The following is an 18,865-nucleotide window of genomic DNA, read 5'->3' on the forward strand; positions in this document are numbered from 1 at the left end:
ACACCTGTAAAAGGGCGCTGCATCAAACGTTTTATGCTACACGGTGTGTATACCAACACAGACACACACACAAACATTTTTATATGCAGCTTGATGCTGCTGCTGCTGCTGCTGCTGCTATGCAACGTCTGCATACGGAATCTTCCAAAGCATTGATGTGTCTATGTGTGCGTTTCTGACTGTGTGAACATCCTATGCTAAAGGAAGAGTGCAAGTGAGACAGAAGCATAACTGCACAAGCGCACGCACTCCCTTTCGCGCTCTCACTCACTCACTCACTCACACACATGGATAAATGTTATGCTTTTGCTTAGCAAGAGCGCGTCTTCTTCAAACACGGCTTCACTGTGTGTGTGTGCCCACTTTTCCACGGTTTGTAAGAGGGTGTGTACGCGCGCCTGTGTGTGTGTGTGTAGAGGGAAAAGCAGCATTTTCAACGGGGTACGCGTTGCTTTGGATAAGCGCGCTGCCAACATTTTCATCCGACTGCTCTTCTGCGGCGAATGTGTGCGTTTTGAGACCACAGCTTGTTCCGAATTTCCAAAGTGATTTGCTGAAAAATTGCTCGTGCTCTGGTAGTGACAAACAGTGGCAGCAGTTAAAACAGGTGTTAAATAATTGGTGTGTGTGTGTGTGTGTGGAAGAAAAGCGTTCTCGCGTTTTGCCATCCAAGTGAGGCGGCCCACAGTGTCGTCGGTAGGACAAGCGGGACAACCCACGCCCCAAGAAGAAGAGGCGCCTAGGCACCAACAGAAGAAAAAAACTGTGTCTGTGCGCAGTGGGAACCAATTAGTTGGCTATGACTCAAAGCATGGTGACGTACCGTCTGCGTCTGGTGAAAAGTTTCGCTCCATTGAGAAGAAAGTGTTTCAAGTGCGTGTAGAAAGCAGCTTCATCGGCTACGGGCGCGCGCGCTCTTCAGTTTTCTGTTTAATTTCTGTTCAGTTTCGCAATTGTTTCCCATCGATTGATTTCCTTCAGCTTCACGTGCACGGCAGAAAAGGATCGGTAAGCGCCTTAAATAAGATTGCTCTGTACTCTGTTCCGGCGTCGTCATACGGGCCCGCACCACGTCGTCACAGGGGACGTCCGTCAAGGATAACGCTCTCTCGCGCCTTTCAATGCTCCTAGCTCTCTTTCTCGCTCTCGCTCTCATGCTCGATACAACCCCCACGTTAATATCCCCTGCTCGATTTACACACGTGTTCGGCAGTCCTTTTTCTCGCAGGCCGCAGGACGAATGGCGCGACGTATCGTTTTATGTACGTCCGAAAATTCTCGGAAAAACGACAGACGAGATGATTCATGCTCCGCCATTTCCGACAGTACGTACAAACCGGCAAACTTTTTTTTTATTTCCACGAAATTGGTTCTACCGGCAGCCGGACACCATTTGCGCCACACCTTTTTTTTTTTTTTTGGTTGCGTCAATGTGTGCTTCGTTCTTTTGCGGTGAAAAAGGAATTTTGTGCCAACTCACCACCACCACGAACTCGGTCGCCGCAGTTTGGTTCTGGTTTGGTGAACGTGCACCGCCGCCACGTAGGAATTTTAGAAAGGCCTACTGCGAGAGAAGACTTTTGGTTGGCATCTCTGTGTGTGTGTCTGCAAATGTTTCTGAAGTTTCACTCGATAACGGATCTTGAAATGACATTTTATATGACAAAATGAAGAACTTCGCCTAAAACTTCTCAAGATGTATTTGAGAAGCTCTCAAACCCTCAACCCTCTAGGGAAGAATCTGTATGACATGTGTCTGCTTCCTTTAACACCCATTTAAACTCCAACCAGCACTCCGCGGCCGGATGTTGTCACTTGAGCAAAACATTTATGGCGTGGAACGTGTTGAATGTAATTTTCATCCATTGCTGTCGCACAGAATATCTTTAAGATCTTCCACACTTAACGAGCAGCAAGGGGCTTTGGCAGTAAGACGAAAGGATGGTCAATTGTTTGGAGAACACAGCACAGATAACCGGAAGAGATTGGGTGCTCTGAAAGCTGTTCGCGCGCGGCTTTGTTTGTAGAGGGTGTCGTATTTCATTTCCTTCTCAGTGTAAGCAGGCAAAAGGAGAAAGAACTTGAATCTTTTCTTCCCCTAATCCAGACAAACCTAAGCAAATGTCCAAAATGGTCTAGAATGTAGACTCCTCTAGAATTGGTAGCTGACGACGGCACCCTTCTCATCACCACCCCCATATTCAGCTGAGATGAATAATGTCCGCGACGCGCTGGCGGATGGTAGCATTGGACGGGGTTTGGATAAAATTGAGGTCATCCACGCGATTGCATGGTTGGCGATGTGGGAGGGGTGGCAACATAAACTGTTCTGGGTGAATGAACATTGGACGGATTCGTTCTGTCTGCCCCTTCTGGGGAACAGAACACAACAGAAGAACTGGTTGTTTACAACAGAGAGACGCGCGCCGCACGGCCCTTATGCTAATGGACTTATGCTGTGCTGCTGGTCTCAGGCAATTTCCTACGGGCCTTCGAGAGTTTATTTAAAGCTGTGCACGACGCAATGTTTATTATTCGCCAGCGGAAGTGCATTTTGTTGATAAATAAACGGATCTTTATGTTGTAGTGTCATGCTAGCGAATACGAGCTAAGGGAAGTTAGACAGTCTCAAAACAACAACATATGCCACCCATGCGTATCAAACTGTGGACGAAAGTGTTTGTTACCTGGAACTTGCCAAAAAGGTTTGCTTAGAGGTAGAAACGATCCCTCTCCACAGGGCGCTAAAGAGCTTAGAGATAATTTCCCAAACACTTTGTCGGTATGATAACCGATGAAAATGCTGAGTTTCTTGGAAAAAAAAAACAAACAAAAGGTTAATACATTCGCCCTGTACATTATGTTCAATATTATACTTTCCGTTTCCTGTTGCCTGATGAGAAAGAAGAGGCACTCCATGCCTCTTTAGCCTTCCTTAGTCCCACAGGTGGGAAATGTACGACCGCAGGGAATGAGAAAAAAAAAGCTTCTGAATGAATCCAATTTGTGAGAAAACTTCAACTTTCTTTCGCCACGAATCAGCCACACAAAATAAACCTCGCAATTGCATTTAAGAATCACGTTCCCGTTCGTTTCATCGCCTAATTACCGTCCATTTCTCGTTGTGGATGACCACCATCGGCTTCATATTGAACCGGAGAGCGTATCGAGAGCGTATGACGATGGGTTTCGCCCGACACGGCTTTATGCCCTCTTTCGATCTCTCCACCCTCGATAACCCACATATCGAATAAAGTCCAATTACGACACCCGAGTGGCTAAGAAGAGCAAAGGGAGAAAAGAAAATCCGGGCTGTGAAGCAAATCGATCACCACACCGCTACCATCCACAAGCGCCATCATTTGTGTGGGGTCATCTAAGCGGAATTCTGTTGTCATGAGGGTTGTCAGCACCGCAAAATGCTGGTTACCATATACACATCAATGCCAAGTTTCTGCTTTGCGCACGGGGAAGTTGTTGGGAAGTGTAGCTCGTCATAGCATTTCGCAAGCCGGGTCAAGGCCAAATAATGTTACCGAAAAATGAGCTCATCATCGTGTATTCTGGGGAGGATATGACGCTCTCCGAAAACTCATGATATGACGGATTAATGTGTCCCATGAGGCCTCTGGAAGGTTACTTTTATGCTGAAGTTTTAAAATTACCCTTGGGAAAACACAGACCTCCCATTTACTTGGCATTTACTGCTAAATGGAGAAGGTATTTAAGTGATTTACAGTGAAACCTAAATGAAACAGACACGCTTATAAGAACGCAAACACGAAATGGTAGAAGCTGAACGAGGTTCCGAGCATTCGTGTTAGAACACAAATGTTGGATTTGTTAGAATTAAAACCCTCATTTAAGTGGTAATTTATCCAACTACGTGAAATCCTGTGGTTTTGTAACGTTGAGAGTCCAAAAATCTGTTCAGAAATCAGAATTCAAAAGATTCAGAATTTAAAAGGGAGCTGTTTCAGAATTGACATGGTTTCAAAATCAGTGCCAGAATTGATTTGTATTCAGAATTACTTCCTGAATTAATATGGATATAGAACCAGTTCCAGGATCGACATGGGTCCAGGATTGACATTGGTTCAGGATCAGTTTCAGTACCGGTAAGGGCTCAGGATCAATTTCAAGACTGGTTTAGGGCCAGGATCAATTCCAGAAACGATATTAAATCAGGATGAAGTACAGGACCTAAATAGAATCTGGATCAATTCTAAGATCAGTATGGATGCGGGATTAATTCCTGTATCGGCTTGGGATCAGGATCAATTCCATCAACGGTATTAGTTCACAATCTGTTAGTGGGCATAGTTCATAGTCTGCTATGGGTGTGGCATTACTTCCAAGATCCGCGTAGATTCAGTATCAGTTCTCGAAACAAAGTTAAAAATAAGATACAGCATCGGCATAGGCTCTAGATTAGGTACCGTTTAATCAGGTATTCTGCTTTAGTTACTGAACTGGAATAGGATTCGGAACCATTTCTTTTGGCGTACCTCTCAGTGTTCAATGGGGCATTAAATTTGTTGTCCTATAACCCATGTACGCCATAACTGGGCCAAGTTTACTATAATAGTATTCAATGAATGAAGGACGTCTCTTTATCCCTCGGTTTCACAGTATTGTATTCTTAAAGTTCTGGAGGCATTCTGAAAGTAACGTCACTCCAATTTTCATAAAATAAAGCCTTTAAAAAGTATCAAGTGTAAAAAATGTCACTAACAGCGATCAATCTGCCAATATTTGTCACATTGTTGGTAATCATAAATCGGACAAACATATGCTCTATTTGATTGCATCGGTAAAGATTACCTGATTACATGGTTTTCATGCTCCCCGCCAAAGTCACACACACACATTATACGCGGAACTTTCCGATCACGGTTTGTCGTCCTCTGAGTCAGTTTTGATTGATTTGTTTACCCCACATTGGTTAGTTGTTTTGGTTGTGTGCCGGTGGATGTCGGCATTTGTACCAACCGGTGGAGGGCGGGATCTACGGGGTAGTGCCCCATTATCAACCCGCACCGATCGGGACGTAATTTTCCGTTTGTAGCCGATGTCAAAGGTGACAATCGTTCGATCATATTGAACGTTTATGGGAAACGCGTGCGAGCCGCGCGCGGCAACATCGCCGCGTCATCCCTCGAGACGCTTCCACAGGTGTGAGTGCACTCTGGCCAATGCCGCCCAGTGCCATCGCCGGCAGCTCTGATCTTTCTTACGGTGTACTTTAGCTGCGTCCTCCTGAAGGTCATCTGCCGGTTCGGGAGGAAGGAGGAGGACAATGTCTGATAGCAAGAACTGTTATTTGTTGTTTTGTGTTTGGCGGTCTTTCCTGTTCGAGCGGACTTAAGCTTCATCCACCAAATCCTCCACGATTGGGGTCACAATGTCATCGTTTGCACAATCCAACGACTCGCCCGAGTGTGCGTCTTGTGTTTGCTTACGTGTTGAGATAATCGCCAAGAAGAGAGCTTGTGTTTGACTATTTACCTTAGAACACCTTTGCTGTAACCTTTGCTGTTGGGAATCTTATTTTGCAAACATAGCAGTAAGCCCATGATTATCCGTCTTGGTTGTGTTTTCCAACGAACGCAAATATGATAATTTTCCTTATGTTGCACGTGGATGGGTGTGTGTCTGTGTGCGTGTATAGTTAATTACAATGTAACAGCTTTTGCTCGAATTAATATTTTCGATTCTCGATAAATCATGGAACCTAACATCTGTGTTTCCGAACGGTGCACGAAACACGACACAAGCTCGGTTACAAGTTTGCTTTCCCTTTTCCCCATCTTGGACTTCATATCGGCTAGCCTCAATTTTCTTATGATACAGCCCTGCCACGTGCAGGCTCCGGCCCCTCATATTTAGCTCAAGGACGCAATCAAACGAAGGCTTGTCCTTAACGACCACTCGATCGATAATGATTGATTTTTTCATTCCACCGTCCCACACGCACTGGTGGAGAGATACGCATTGTGTTACATTGTGCTGCAACGTTACCGTGTCCCGTGTGAAGATGATTTCCATTTATGTATAGCTTGAGCTTGTTACAATCTTTTGATGAATTTTTTAACATTTTTTTCTCTTTATTCTTGCTGCTCTCCTCTACATAGTTTAACATCTCAATCACCGATCAGCAGTCCATCCTTGATGTGCTTGTCGAGACGAAGAAAATCCTCGCCGACGGTGGGCAGCATGAATCGATCATCACGCGACTGCCACTGTGCGTAGAAATCTCACTCCAAACGGCCGAAGGTGGTAGCATGATATTGGAGTGCTGGACGCTGAGCATCAGGACGGACCAAACGAACGCACCCCAACGCGCCAACCAGGTGATCTACAATCGTATGAGCTTGCTGCTCAAGTCGCTACTCTCAGTCACACGTGTTACACCTGCGTACCGCGTATCGCGCATGAAACGGGCCGACTCGTACGACATCTACTACCGCATCTACACAGGCGAACCCCAGACGAATCAGTTGGGTAAGTAAATATTGTGGCGCGAGTTGATGTTTTAGTTTTGACGGGGACTAGTAAAAGACGGAACAAGACGCTTTTCGTAACGACTGTGTGAGCCCCAAACAAGAACGTAGATCTCATCACCATTGCAGACTGTAAACATGTGAGACCACGGAACGCATGAAAGAGGAAAAAGGCAACCACAGTGAGCGTTGACAGGCAACAAAAACTGCTCTAGGGTCGTTGCAAAAGTCAAGCTTAATGTGAGCGAGTAACCTTTATGCGAACCGAGAAACCGCTACTTTTATGCCCCAACGTGGCCTGCGAGTTAAAACTGCTGTTCAGAAGGCACCAACACGACCAGCAAACGGACGGCATATTCTGTCGCGTAAACCACACGATGCACACAAACTATATCGAAGTGACGAGGAACAGGTTTTATTTTTCGCAAAGTGCGTACAGCTCCAAACATGGAGCCCTAGCGCACGGTCGCCGCGGTTGCAGAACTTTGGCGCCAGTGTGCGAAGGTTGAGGTATGGTAAAGTTTTGCACCGGCTAAACTTAATTATCCCCTTCTCTCAACTGTAGCCGCTCCTGAGAGAAGGAGGTTTTGGTTGGCGCCCCGGCAAGGCACTGTTCCCTTTCACGCTGATATAGAGGACAGAAAGAAGGGCATGTGTATGAGAGAGAGAGAGAGAGAGAGAGAGAGAGAGAGACAGAAAATTCCTTTCACACACATTGGCGCCTAGAAGTTGTGGTGTGTTTGTGTGAAGGAGTAAGTGTCAACGATCGCTTTTTTGTTGCAAGATTTTGGACTAGAAAACGGTCAACGACACATTGGAAGCCATACGGCACAGTTTCAACCTTGCAGCTGGCGACAGGTTTAAAACGTTTCTTACAATATGTTGACAACGATATCGAATTTTCATTTTAGCATCAAGAAAACACACCGTTGTGCATCCGTTTGACGTGCTCCAGCAGCCACGTGTGATCTCATCACCCTTCCTGAGGAATCAAGAGTTTATGCCCAAAAACCAGTTTTAGCATCTTCATCTCTCGTGCCTCAAACCTTCAAGCGAATCGAATCGTGACCGAAGCAAATGCCTCATCGCTGTTTTTGTCTGATCGTTTACGAGCTTCAAGACGGTAAAAACATGAAAATGCTCCACAGGCTTAGCACACAGCACATAGGAACAAAAACAAAAGAAGCCTAGTATAAAGTGTATGTGTGTGTGTAAAGGTGCAATATCTAGCACCAGACGACCTTCGGACAAAGTCGCAGCATCACGTATTACATTCTCGGGGTCTGCTCGGCCTGCGCGCGTTACATGCTGTAAAAGAATTATCTTCCCCTTTTTTGCCTGCTCCACACCGCAAAGGGCGTTGTTAGTGATGCAAAAAGGGCACCCCACGATCCTCTCATCCCCGCGTGCAAAAACGAAATCAGTGAGTCTGATTGTTTTCACTGCTCGCGGTGCTGCAAGTGCAGCTGGGTTTGTTGCATTTTTTTAGAGATGCTCGACTGTGCGTGACGATGAACGCGCTCGGCATCAGAGTGGTGCGTGTTGTGCATTTCGCATCGTATACGCACTCCGCCTGGTGTTGCAATGGTGAAGATGTAGATACAAAGCAGCAGCCCGCCAAGTATCGGTGTGTGTTAATCGATGAATATCTGTTCAAGGATGCCGGCATTGTTAAATATTTAAACAATGTTCCAACGGCTCGATGATGCAACGCTCTCTTAGTGCACGGAGTGGCGGGCGCGCGCTGATCATTGGTTTGTATTGTGATGAATGTTTAGAAAAGGGCGAAGATGAGCCGCGCGCTATTAGGTGAAGTGATTGTTCAATATTGTTTGAACACCTGCATCTTCACCGCGCAGAGGAGATGCAGTAAATGGAAAGTTGTAGAACAGTGTAAGTTATTGTTGCAAAATCCCTAAACAAGATTGGACATTATTTTCAATTTAAAATTGATGGAGATGTCTGGGAAGTTCATTAAATAGACATTAAACTGTCAGCATAGCTCATCTTCCCGGTAATTGCAAATGTGACCTTGTCGCTTTCTAAATCGCTTTTAAAATGCGCTCGGGTTTTTGTCCCATTCAACGCTATCTGTGTGTTGCAGGTGCGGAAGCGTGCGAAATGTCGTGCCCGTGCGGATAATCACGCGCGCGCGCACACATTTCACGGCGCATGCGCGCAAGATTTGACTGGCGCCGGCGAGATAGAACGCGCACGGCCAGTCGTGCGGTGTATCCCGATAATTGGCTTTAATTAGGTTTGATTTATGATGCATCACACACACACACATGGCGGGTCTAGTGCGCTCACTTTCCCACTGTTCCGCTCTGTTCTTGTCTGTCTGTACGAAGAGTCCGAAGGTCATCATTATTTTCTACTTCCCTCACAGACGTGCTAGAGGGGCATCGTTTAGACAAGTTCTAGTTGATGATGATCATCATCGGCGATAGAGATTGTAGCTGTAGGGGGTGTACGTCTGATGAATCAACAGGAAGCAGAATGAACTATGGGAAAGCTGTCGTACGATCGGACACACTGTTTCTCCTTCTGCCGTCGGTTGTCGCGCATTTAAGCGGAAATGCAATGCTCGGCAGTGCGCTATCAATCACATTGCAAGCTATTTTTCCTCTACTTTTTCTCTTGGCTCATATATCGGCTACAACAATGCACATTTCACGCGTTTGGATAGCAACAGAACACAATGGGACACACACGCTCTGTGTCGGCCGTAAAAATGTCAAGGAAGTAGAAACACACGAACCGCCGACCGTTGGGTGCAGCGAGAGAAGGTTACCCGCTGTTGCTAACGGCTGCCCCGATACGGTTAAGCGACAACAGTCAGAATCTCGCGTCTATCGGTTGCTCGTGCTTCCTTATCGGTGGCGGTGGGTTACTTTCATTGTTGGGTGACTTTGGGGCAAGTAGATAGAGGGGTACCGCTATTGGTGAGCAACGACACAAATACATGTAGAACCCATGGGGCGTAGAACCAGGTCGAGGAGCTGTTGTAGCCCCATGACACCACCCGAGGTTCGTATGTTAAGTAGGGCTAGAGATATCCAACCTGTCTTTATCCATCCAGGTCGCTAGTGTCGATTTCGTAGGTGGCCAAATCGTTGATAAGATCAAGCTCTACCTGACCCTCTTAGGTCGTGGAGCACGTGATTCGGAGCTCTGCTTTTCAGCTCTGAACTGAACATGTCGTTGTGCCAATGCACGAACTTCAAGCCACGTAAGCTTTCCTGCTGACTTAACACTTTTCTATAGTCTTTTTTTGTAGCATTCCTGTGGATGGACAGAACCAACAAAAACCCGTATCGAATAACCATCCGTCAATTGATGTCCGCGTCGACGAGCGGAAGTCATTGAAGTTGTCGTTACCTTTTTGCTGCGAGTGGATTGTTTCCGCCGATGCGGTGTGTCCGTGGTGTTGGACAACGTATGTGTACACCCTCACACCATCCTACTCGAGCAAAAATGCATAGAATGGAATGTGAAGAATGTGACACCCTGCTGCCACTGCCCAGCGACGCGTAATTCCGGCTATAGAAACTGCTCGCAGCTGCTGGAATGTTGTACGCAGGCGGTGTGTTGGAGCACCGTCAAATTGACCTTGCGCACGGTTTTGGATCCGATTTGGACGTAATTCGTTTTTTGGAAAGGGTAATAAATTCAAGCCCTTCCATGCGGCGTTGGCAGTGGGCATGCCAATCGTTTAGAAAGTGCAGCCGTGGTGGCAGCGAACGCAATGCATGCTTCATGTGTCATAAAACGGTTGAAGGTTTTTTGCTAGAATTGGGTGAAGGTTTTTCAAAACACAACTTTTGAGCATGAGAGCGCAAAAGCCTTAAAATACTTATTTCAAGATGCTTTATTTCTGTAAGTGGAAGTAAATTGTCCCTATTCAATGTACCTTTTTCGCCTAATTAAGTACTTTAATAAGTGGTAACTTGTGCGTTTGACAGTACCATTTCCATCGCCTTTGCCTCAAACCTTTCCATGCACGTTGCAGGGAAGTAAATGACCGACCTAGGGGTCGAACCCCTGTGCGGCCCCGTTCTTCCCGTCAACTCGCAACGAACGACTTGGATGTATCAAAACTGTCATTACCTTTCAACGTATCAGCGGCCGTCAGGTACATTATGCAATTTATGCGAATAAATTAAACCCAAACCTTGTGGTGCGACTGCACCAACACCCTGCGAAAGGTCCGGTGGAAGAGGAGGTCACTCAAAAGAACCTTAGAAAGTGTATGAACTGAAGCCAAGTTACTCAAAAAGGTGTAAGCGTGCGTGTGTGTGTGTTTGATATTGTTTTTTTTTTTTGCTCAATTCAGTCAAGCATATAATCAAAGTTTGGATAAAACACGCCTCACGCACACTGTAAAGAGGCATTTAAAAAAACATTGTACTAGTATTTTTCTATCGAATGCGTACGTGCCAGTACATCTACCCCTTACTTTATTGCTTTACTCCATCCGCAAGCGGCAGTGATCAGTTTGACGGTGGCGCCACTGTGGCGATAATTTAAATTTCACATTACCCTCGGAAGCCCCTTCCAACAACGCGAATGCACGGCGGGATATTTGCACAGATGCAAAAGCACACTGCTGCAACAGCCAAGCCAACTACTCGTGAATGCATTCAAACGACGACGGTGTAAATCAGGAGAGAGAAAAACATCTTCCAATCAGCGGGAATTGGCACACACAAAAAAAAACGATCGATCGACGGCAGCGTAGGCTCCACTGGAAGTAAAAAAAAGCCTAGCCACGTGCCACGTCCGACAGCTTGAAGATACTTTGGTGTCAAGCAACAAATAGCTCCAGTCAGAAAAGAAGCGCACGAGCGATAAATTACTCTTCGGGCAGCGCACATCGTGCGTTGTGGCGCGTGGCTGGATTTTCTGAAAGATTACCAGTCTCTGCAGCCAGTCTTACGGTGACTTCCATTTGCCCTCCGCAAGCAGAATTGCGTTGAAGAGAGGTGTAAGAAAGTGACTGAAAAAAGGGAAGCAGTTAATTGCATATATATAGAGAGACACACAAGCAGCAGACATAGGAACACATCTCGTCTTTGGTCGGGAATTTTCAACCTGGTGCTCCTGGCAATGCTTTTTTTTACTTCAGGAAGTGCAGAATTTATCATTGAGTCGTGAACCTGTCGCCCCGTAATGACTGGCGCTGCTGCGAACTTACCCCTTCAGCATCTTGAGGAAGGAGGAGGAATTATTTGACCGATTAATTTGTACACCGTCCAAAGAGGGGTCTTTTCTATCCCTCGTCCAACCTAGAAGTAACCTCCAACGGAGGACGATCCGAGGTGTCCAGTACCGAGGATGGAGTATGTGTCGTTTGCGCTCAGCGTCGTACGCTGATAAAATATTAATTAGCAGGATATCGTTTTTACCCATCTTGTTACCAGCTTAAAGTGCACGGGGGTAGACCGAGAGAGGAAGAAGGTGCATTTTAATACATATGCTAATGCACACATAGAAACCGGTTCCCGAGCGGTGAACTTTCCATGCTAAAGATTCCCGCACTGGGTTGGGAAGGCGCGACCAGGCAACAACTACAACCGGGAATTCCGGTAATAAATGAAACGTGTCATATTTCTTCTCAGCGCCCACCACACTATCATGCGTTGACCTGTATGGAGGTGTTGGTTAAAGTCTCATTATCGGTCCCAATGTGTCACGGGCGCGCTAGTATGATAGTTTCCAGAGGAGAATCACGTTTTGGTTGATTCTCTTAAGTACAACCTGCAAAAAACCTATTCTTTTTTGCCGTTAGTCAGTTTAATTATTTTATTATTTAGTAACGACCATGTTGGCCAGTTTATATCACAGTTGAGTACTACACCCAACACTCACTCACACCGTTACATCGCCATCGGTGTGGTATCGATTTTTGAAATTGCAAGCTTTATGATTGCCCACATTGCCGTGGTCGCCGTGGTTGGCGGGGCAGATTTTAACCTAATTAGAACGTGCTGCGCGCCTTTACGTCGCCCGAAAAGAACGAAGCAACAAAGCGATAGCATACATTCAACTTCAAGGTCAGTCCCGATTAGCATCCCCAGGCTGTTCACTGTGCCCCCTAGTCCAATCATTCCAAAATTCGGAGTAGGTTAGAACCATTTACTGGACGGTCTGCACGCAAACTACCCGAACGACGGCGATGACGATGTCGGTCGCATGTTGTGTGGGTTACGCCTCGTCCTCACTTGAACGGTTTCCTCAATATTCGCAGTCAATTTACCTTGGCGCCTCCGAGAGCTAAGTGGTCCCGGTCTCCCACCGGTACGTTTCTAGTTGCATAAAAATAACAGGAATCCTGAAGAATGTGTTGGCGTGATCACGACCCAGCCGCCTATATGTAATGCTATTTTTTGTTCCTTCCTGCCTCAAACGAAATCTCGGAAGGGGGAAAAGCGTTTATTGGAATGTTGGAAACGAAAGGGGCAAAGGTTTTGCATGCTCAGTGATATAATTCTGTTACCAGTTTATGCCTTCCCATGGGTATTGCGCTTCAGCAGTCATACAGGGAGAGCACGCCGTTAGCTAAGATACGGGAGAGAATCGAGTTGACGGCATAGTCCACCAGAGTTGTTGTTTGTTTGCTGTTGGATTGTCCTGTAACAACAGCAGCACACACAAACAAACACTATGAACTGGTTCTAACCGGGAGAAACATCTAGCCATCAATTACCGGAGGTTTCGTTTTTGTGGAGTCCAATCTACCACCTAGAAGTACCCATTTCCTCTGTACTTCCTCGCTCGTGATAAGTGTTTGCTCTTAGATTTGAGTGAGGAATGTCCAAGAATGATATCAGTTTCACTATTTTTGTGCTATGTCATTCTTTGTGTTTATTGCCCATTTAGTGATCGAGTTCCACGGAACTTCCGTAGCGCAGTTGTCTAGTCGTACGACCTTACAACAAGTCTTGGGTTCAAGCCACGTAAGGATACCTCCTATATGTGCAGGATTTCAGTTATCGTTCTTATATTAGTAAAACTATCAGTCACAGGTTGTCAATTCCTCCTTACTTGGACAAGACTCATACTTCTATTAGACCTGTGATGTGCCAAATAAGAAGAATAAGAAGCAATGGAGCTTGGAATCGTTTCCAATATACTATTACCATAAACTTTTTTAAATGCCATACGATGTTCTCAGAAAGTAACAGTCCCCAGCCTAGTCTTCGCTCTTATCTCAATTTCTGTACCAGTTATCATCTGTGCGGTGCCGGGGAATAATCATGACAACGGTGTGCTGTTTTATTGACATTACCAATCTCAGGAAGTGAATTCTCAAAACATACAATCAACGTGTCACGTTACATTGCCGGCTGTGTGTGTGTGTTCACGGGGCCCCATATCTGGTCACTCAGCGTATACTGTGCGATCTCATCATGATTAGGCGCGATCTTCCTCCCCTGGGGGTACAGGGTTTATTATGGGGAGCGCATGTGAGTGTGTGAGATTGTGATTGATCTTTTAAAGCTTTGATATTTTTGTTGACATTTGTCGCGAATGTCAGGCATTTGTGGAAGGAACTGCAAAGGTGCAACGTTATCTGGTAAATGTTTGTTATTTAAACGGTTTATTGGAGATCGAACCCAAGCAACGAGGTTTGTTCATTATCTTACAATTAATCATAAATGTGTTTAAATCACCGTCGTTTAGTAAGAAAATCAAAATCCATTCCTATTATTGCAAACTAAAGGTAATGTGCTCTTATGGTGAGGAATCAAAGCAAAACCAACAATTCATCCAAATTCTTGTGCCGCTGCTGATGGTCCATATGTGAGTGGTGATCCGCACAGAGTGGGGCATCACACCGAACCGCTGTTGGAATGTCGTTCAACTGCATTCCTCAGGACATACCCTTTATTGCAGTTTTGCATACGACACCCTTCCTTTCCCCTACGTCTCATTTGCCTGCTACCAAGTGCCAAGTGCAACCGAGCCAGCTCTTGAACCGTTAGTAGCCGTCCGTTGTTGTGTCCACGTTGTGGAGGTATTTGTTGTTGTTTGCTCTCAGCTTCATTTTTTTGCGATAAATATGACTCGCTGAAAATTGTATTCGATTCAGCCTCTACCCCGAGTAACCAACCGACGATGACGACAGGCGGCGACCACTAGCCGGCGTGAGAGACATGCACATGCAATTAGGCGAACATGCGCTACGATACGGTGCACCACCGGTGTGCAGCGCCATACAACAAATATAGCTCGGCCCCGTACCGGTGCGAAACCGTGTACTGAAGAGGAGGCTATTTTTAAAACAGTCATGTAGCCGTATCGTAAGCAAAACACACAGACACAAACACACTCTGGCTCTGACTAGTGTTCAATGTCACAGGAACGGAAGGTGCCGGCTGTGAAAAGAAAGTAGTAGTAGTAGTAGTTTATTTGAATTCGAAGCATTATATGTAATTATGTTTTACAAATTTTCCTTGCGATAATGGGTTCGACTCTTAAGCTTTCCTCATTAATGTTTTCTGTGTAGCAATTGCTGGATTTTTCGATTTTGTTCTGATGTTGAGTAGTAGCGTGGGAAAAATTTACAAAAAAAACCCACAAATTTTGTTTTAGAGACTATCCTATCTAACTATGCTAACTAAACTAACTAACCTAGCTATGCAAACTACACTAACTAACTTTACATTAAATATTACAAACAAGACCATAACCTATAACTTAGCCTAACATTTAGCTAAATTATATGCTAAGCTACCAATTGATTTAATATGGGAATTTCGCTCGATTCACAATTATCGTGATATTTTCTATAGATTCTTTCAATGTATTCTTTAATTGTAGCCATATTTGTAATCCTATGAAGCTCTCTTGTGTTAAACCATGGATGGACATTAATAATCATTTTAAGGATTTTGTTTTGCTTAATTTGTAACTTTTTATAATGAGACTGAGCAATTCCTTTCCAGGCTGGTGCAGCATATGTCATTACTGGCCTAAAAAATGCCTTATAAATAAGTAATTTGTTTTTTAAATTCAATTTCGATTTCCGGTTTAAGAAGGGATACATAGTTTTAACCATTTTGTCTAATTTTATAAGGGTATTCTCAGTTTGTGTTTTGAATGTAACACGCTGTTCAAAGTGCATACCAAGGTATTTTATACTCCTTTTCCATGGTATGTTTTCTTGTCTCATCACTAGATCTCTTTGGGGAAGTCTTCTCATACACGTATTCCTTGTGAAAAAGATTGCTTCTGACTTGGTACTATTGGTTTTGAGCTTCCAGTTTATACAATATTTAGCATACGCCTCTAGTGCGATGTTTAAGCGTCTAATGATTGTTTTAGGATTTTTCGCTGAGGACGATATAGCGAAATCATCAGCATAAAGGAAATTAGAACAATATCTTGTGTTAGGTATATCTGCTATGTAAATATTGAATAACAGAGGAGACAGCACGCTTCCTTGTGGTACACCAGCTACATTATGGTATGGTTTCGATTTGGATTTTCCAATGTGTACAGAGTTTTTCCGGTTATTTAAAAATGATCTTACTATGTTTGTTATGTAAGGAGGAAAATTAAACTTATTAAGTTTGAAAAGTAGTCCCTGGTGCCATATCGAATCAAAAGCCTTTTCATTGTCTAAAAGGACTAAACCAGTAGATTGTTTTAATTCCCTATTTTCAACAATACTATTTTTTAATCGATGGATCTGATGTGTTGTACATCTTGCAGGCTGAAACCCAAATTGAGATTCAGGTATAATATTATTGTTATCGACATGTTTGCGAATTCTGATAGCAATCAGTTTTTCCAAAAGTTTTCCCAAACAACTTAGCAGACTGATTGGTCTGTAGCTTTCAGGATTCGTATGGTCTTTACCAGGTTTAGGAATAGCAATTATTTTAGCAATTTTCCATTCAGAAGGAAAATATCCTAGTTGTAGACATGCGTTAAAAATAAGAACTAGATAGACTATGGCTTTTCTCGGGAGATGCTTAATGGTTTTGTTGTTGACTCTATCACAACCAGTTGATTTTTTATTTATTAAGTTTTTAATTAATCTCGTAAGCTCGCTTGGTTTAATAAGTTCAGATGAATGTGGTTGTTTTCTCATATTGGAAGTCAAATATTTTTCATTTTTGTTAACTATCCTACTTTCAATGGGACTAACATTATGATGTGTTATATTATGCGCATTTTGAAAATGCTTTTTAAGAGCTTCACATTTTTCTGTAGTCGTAAGTAAATAGTGGTTGTGGTTTTTGAGTATAGGAATATTTCTTTGTTGGTTTTTTATAGTGCCTACGAGCTTCCAGAAGCGATTCGTGTTATTATGACGGGGATTTATACTTTCTAGGGTATTAGCCCATGCCTTATTCCGTTCCAGGGTTATTAAGTATTCAATTTTCCGTTTAAGAAAATAATAAAAGTTTTGATATGAAGAATCTAATCTGTGTCTTTGCCATTTTTTTCTAAATTGATTTCTAAGTTTTATCAAGGTTTTTATAAGATCAGGTAGTATAATGTTAAATTTACCTGGAATCACTGTTGGTATGGCTCTCTCATGTGCTCTGGTTATGTTTGAAGTAAATTTTTTAATCATTTCATCGATTTGAGACACATTATGAATATTACATAAATGCGTTGAGGTTAAGTCAATAGATTGATTAACAAGGGATTTAAAATTGTTCCAATCTGCTTTGCTATAGTCAGGGATTTTATACTCAGGGATTATATTTGCTCTAGAATTGTAAATTGTAAAGGAAATCGGCAAATGATCAGAAGTTAGCGCTGTGATTGTTTTTAATTGAGAAAAAAGGTTAAGGTTATTAGTTAAAGCTAGGTCAAGTATTGATGGCTTTCTAGAGGGATCTCTAGGGATGTAAGTTGGTTTATTTGGGTAATAAATAGAAAATTGACCTCTTTGTGATTCCTCAAAAAGGATTTTTCCTGCTTGATTACGAGAAGCACAATTCCACATTTTGTGGCGAGCATTAAGATCACCACAGATGAAAAAATTATCTTTTCTTGACGTTAGTTTTATAATGTCATTTTTGAATGTCTGCATATTAATATTCGAGCCGGGATGATATGCAGTGATAAATGTTAAACTATTTTGCTCCGTGAAAATTTTAACTCCTATTGTTTCAATTATTGAAAGGTTTAAGTGTTTTATCAACTGGTGTTTAATTTTTTTACTAACAAGAACCATCACTCCTCCTTTGGGGCCCGATAATCTATCTAGTCTATAGCTATTGTATCCTGGCATATTAAACACGTGCACCGGTTTTAGGAACGTTTCCACTAACATCATGATGCTGATGTTATTTTCATTTAAAAAATGGGACAACTCTGTTTTTTTATTGGCAATGCCGTTGGCATTCCAGTATGAAACTCGTACATTACCTTGGAAATCCATCACGGAAAACAAAACTTGGCAACCACTTGGAAGATTGCTGTTATCTGGTCTTGTTTGCTTCTGCATTGCTCCAGCTTTATGAATACTTCCTGAACAATAGGAATTATTTGTTCTGCGCTAAACAGCTCCTCATGAGCCTTAAATCTTTCACCCTGACCTATGCGCGTTGGTATCGAATTAGATGTGTGTTGTGTAGGTTTGTCAACTCGTGAATTTACTTTCCAACCCGGTATCGGTTTAGGTTGAGGAAGTGTAGGAAAGTCTCCTAAGTTCGGTCGATAGCCTTTCGTAGTGTTTGTACTGCGTTTTGCTACGACGGGACGTTTTGGGCAGTCCATATATCCCGCTGTGTGGTTTCCTTCGCAATTGGCACATTTCAGTTTATGTTCTGGTACTTTACCATCACTCGACGATGTCCCCGCGGTAAGAGGACAAACCGATGATGCGTGTTCATCGGCGCATTTATTACATCTTTCTACGCGGTTGCAGTTCATTGCTCCGTGACCGTATAGTTGACACCTTTTGCATTGCATGGGTCCGGCTTTTTTGGAATAATATCCCCACTTTACCACACAGTGATCTAGAGCGGTGATAGTTCGTAGCAGTTGCATAGACACGCTACCCACACTAAAGTGGATTAGGTATACTGCGTGTTCGTCATAGCGTTTTTGTCTTAGTGCAAGCTTTTTTACACTTTTTGGAACTAGGTTTTCCTCTTTTAACAGGTTTTCTACTTCTTCATCTGGTAGTTCATGTAAACCATAAAGAACGATTTTAGTCGTTTTGTCCTCTTCCAGTTGGTACGTGTGAAAAGGGATATTTGTTTTTTTGAAGTGATTTACTACTGATCTAAAATCATTTGTATTGGTGACCTGAACGATCGTGCCGTTATACGTTGCTTTCGTATTGTAACGTACTACTCCTGCTGCTAATACGGCTTTGTGTACAAAACCCA

The 18,865-nt window shown here is 43.6% G+C and overlaps 1 protein-coding gene across 1 annotated transcript in view; it reads left to right on the forward strand.

Moving 5' to 3' along the window:
- Positions 1-18,865, forward strand: part of LOC121591667 (autophagy-related protein 13 homolog) — a 41,565-nt gene that overhangs the window by 9,916 nt on the left and 12,784 nt on the right. Inside the window, exon 2 of the mRNA XM_041912408.1 lies at positions 6,135-6,504. Within this exon, the coding sequence (XP_041768342.1) occupies positions 6,135-6,504 (370 nt within the window). The remainder of the gene's footprint in view (positions 1-6,134; positions 6,505-18,865) is intronic.

This window comes from Anopheles merus, chromosome 2L, assembly GCF_017562075.2.
Source record: "Anopheles merus strain MAF chromosome 2L, AmerM5.1, whole genome shotgun sequence".
Taxonomy (NCBI): Eukaryota; Metazoa; Arthropoda; class Insecta; order Diptera; family Culicidae; genus Anopheles; species Anopheles merus.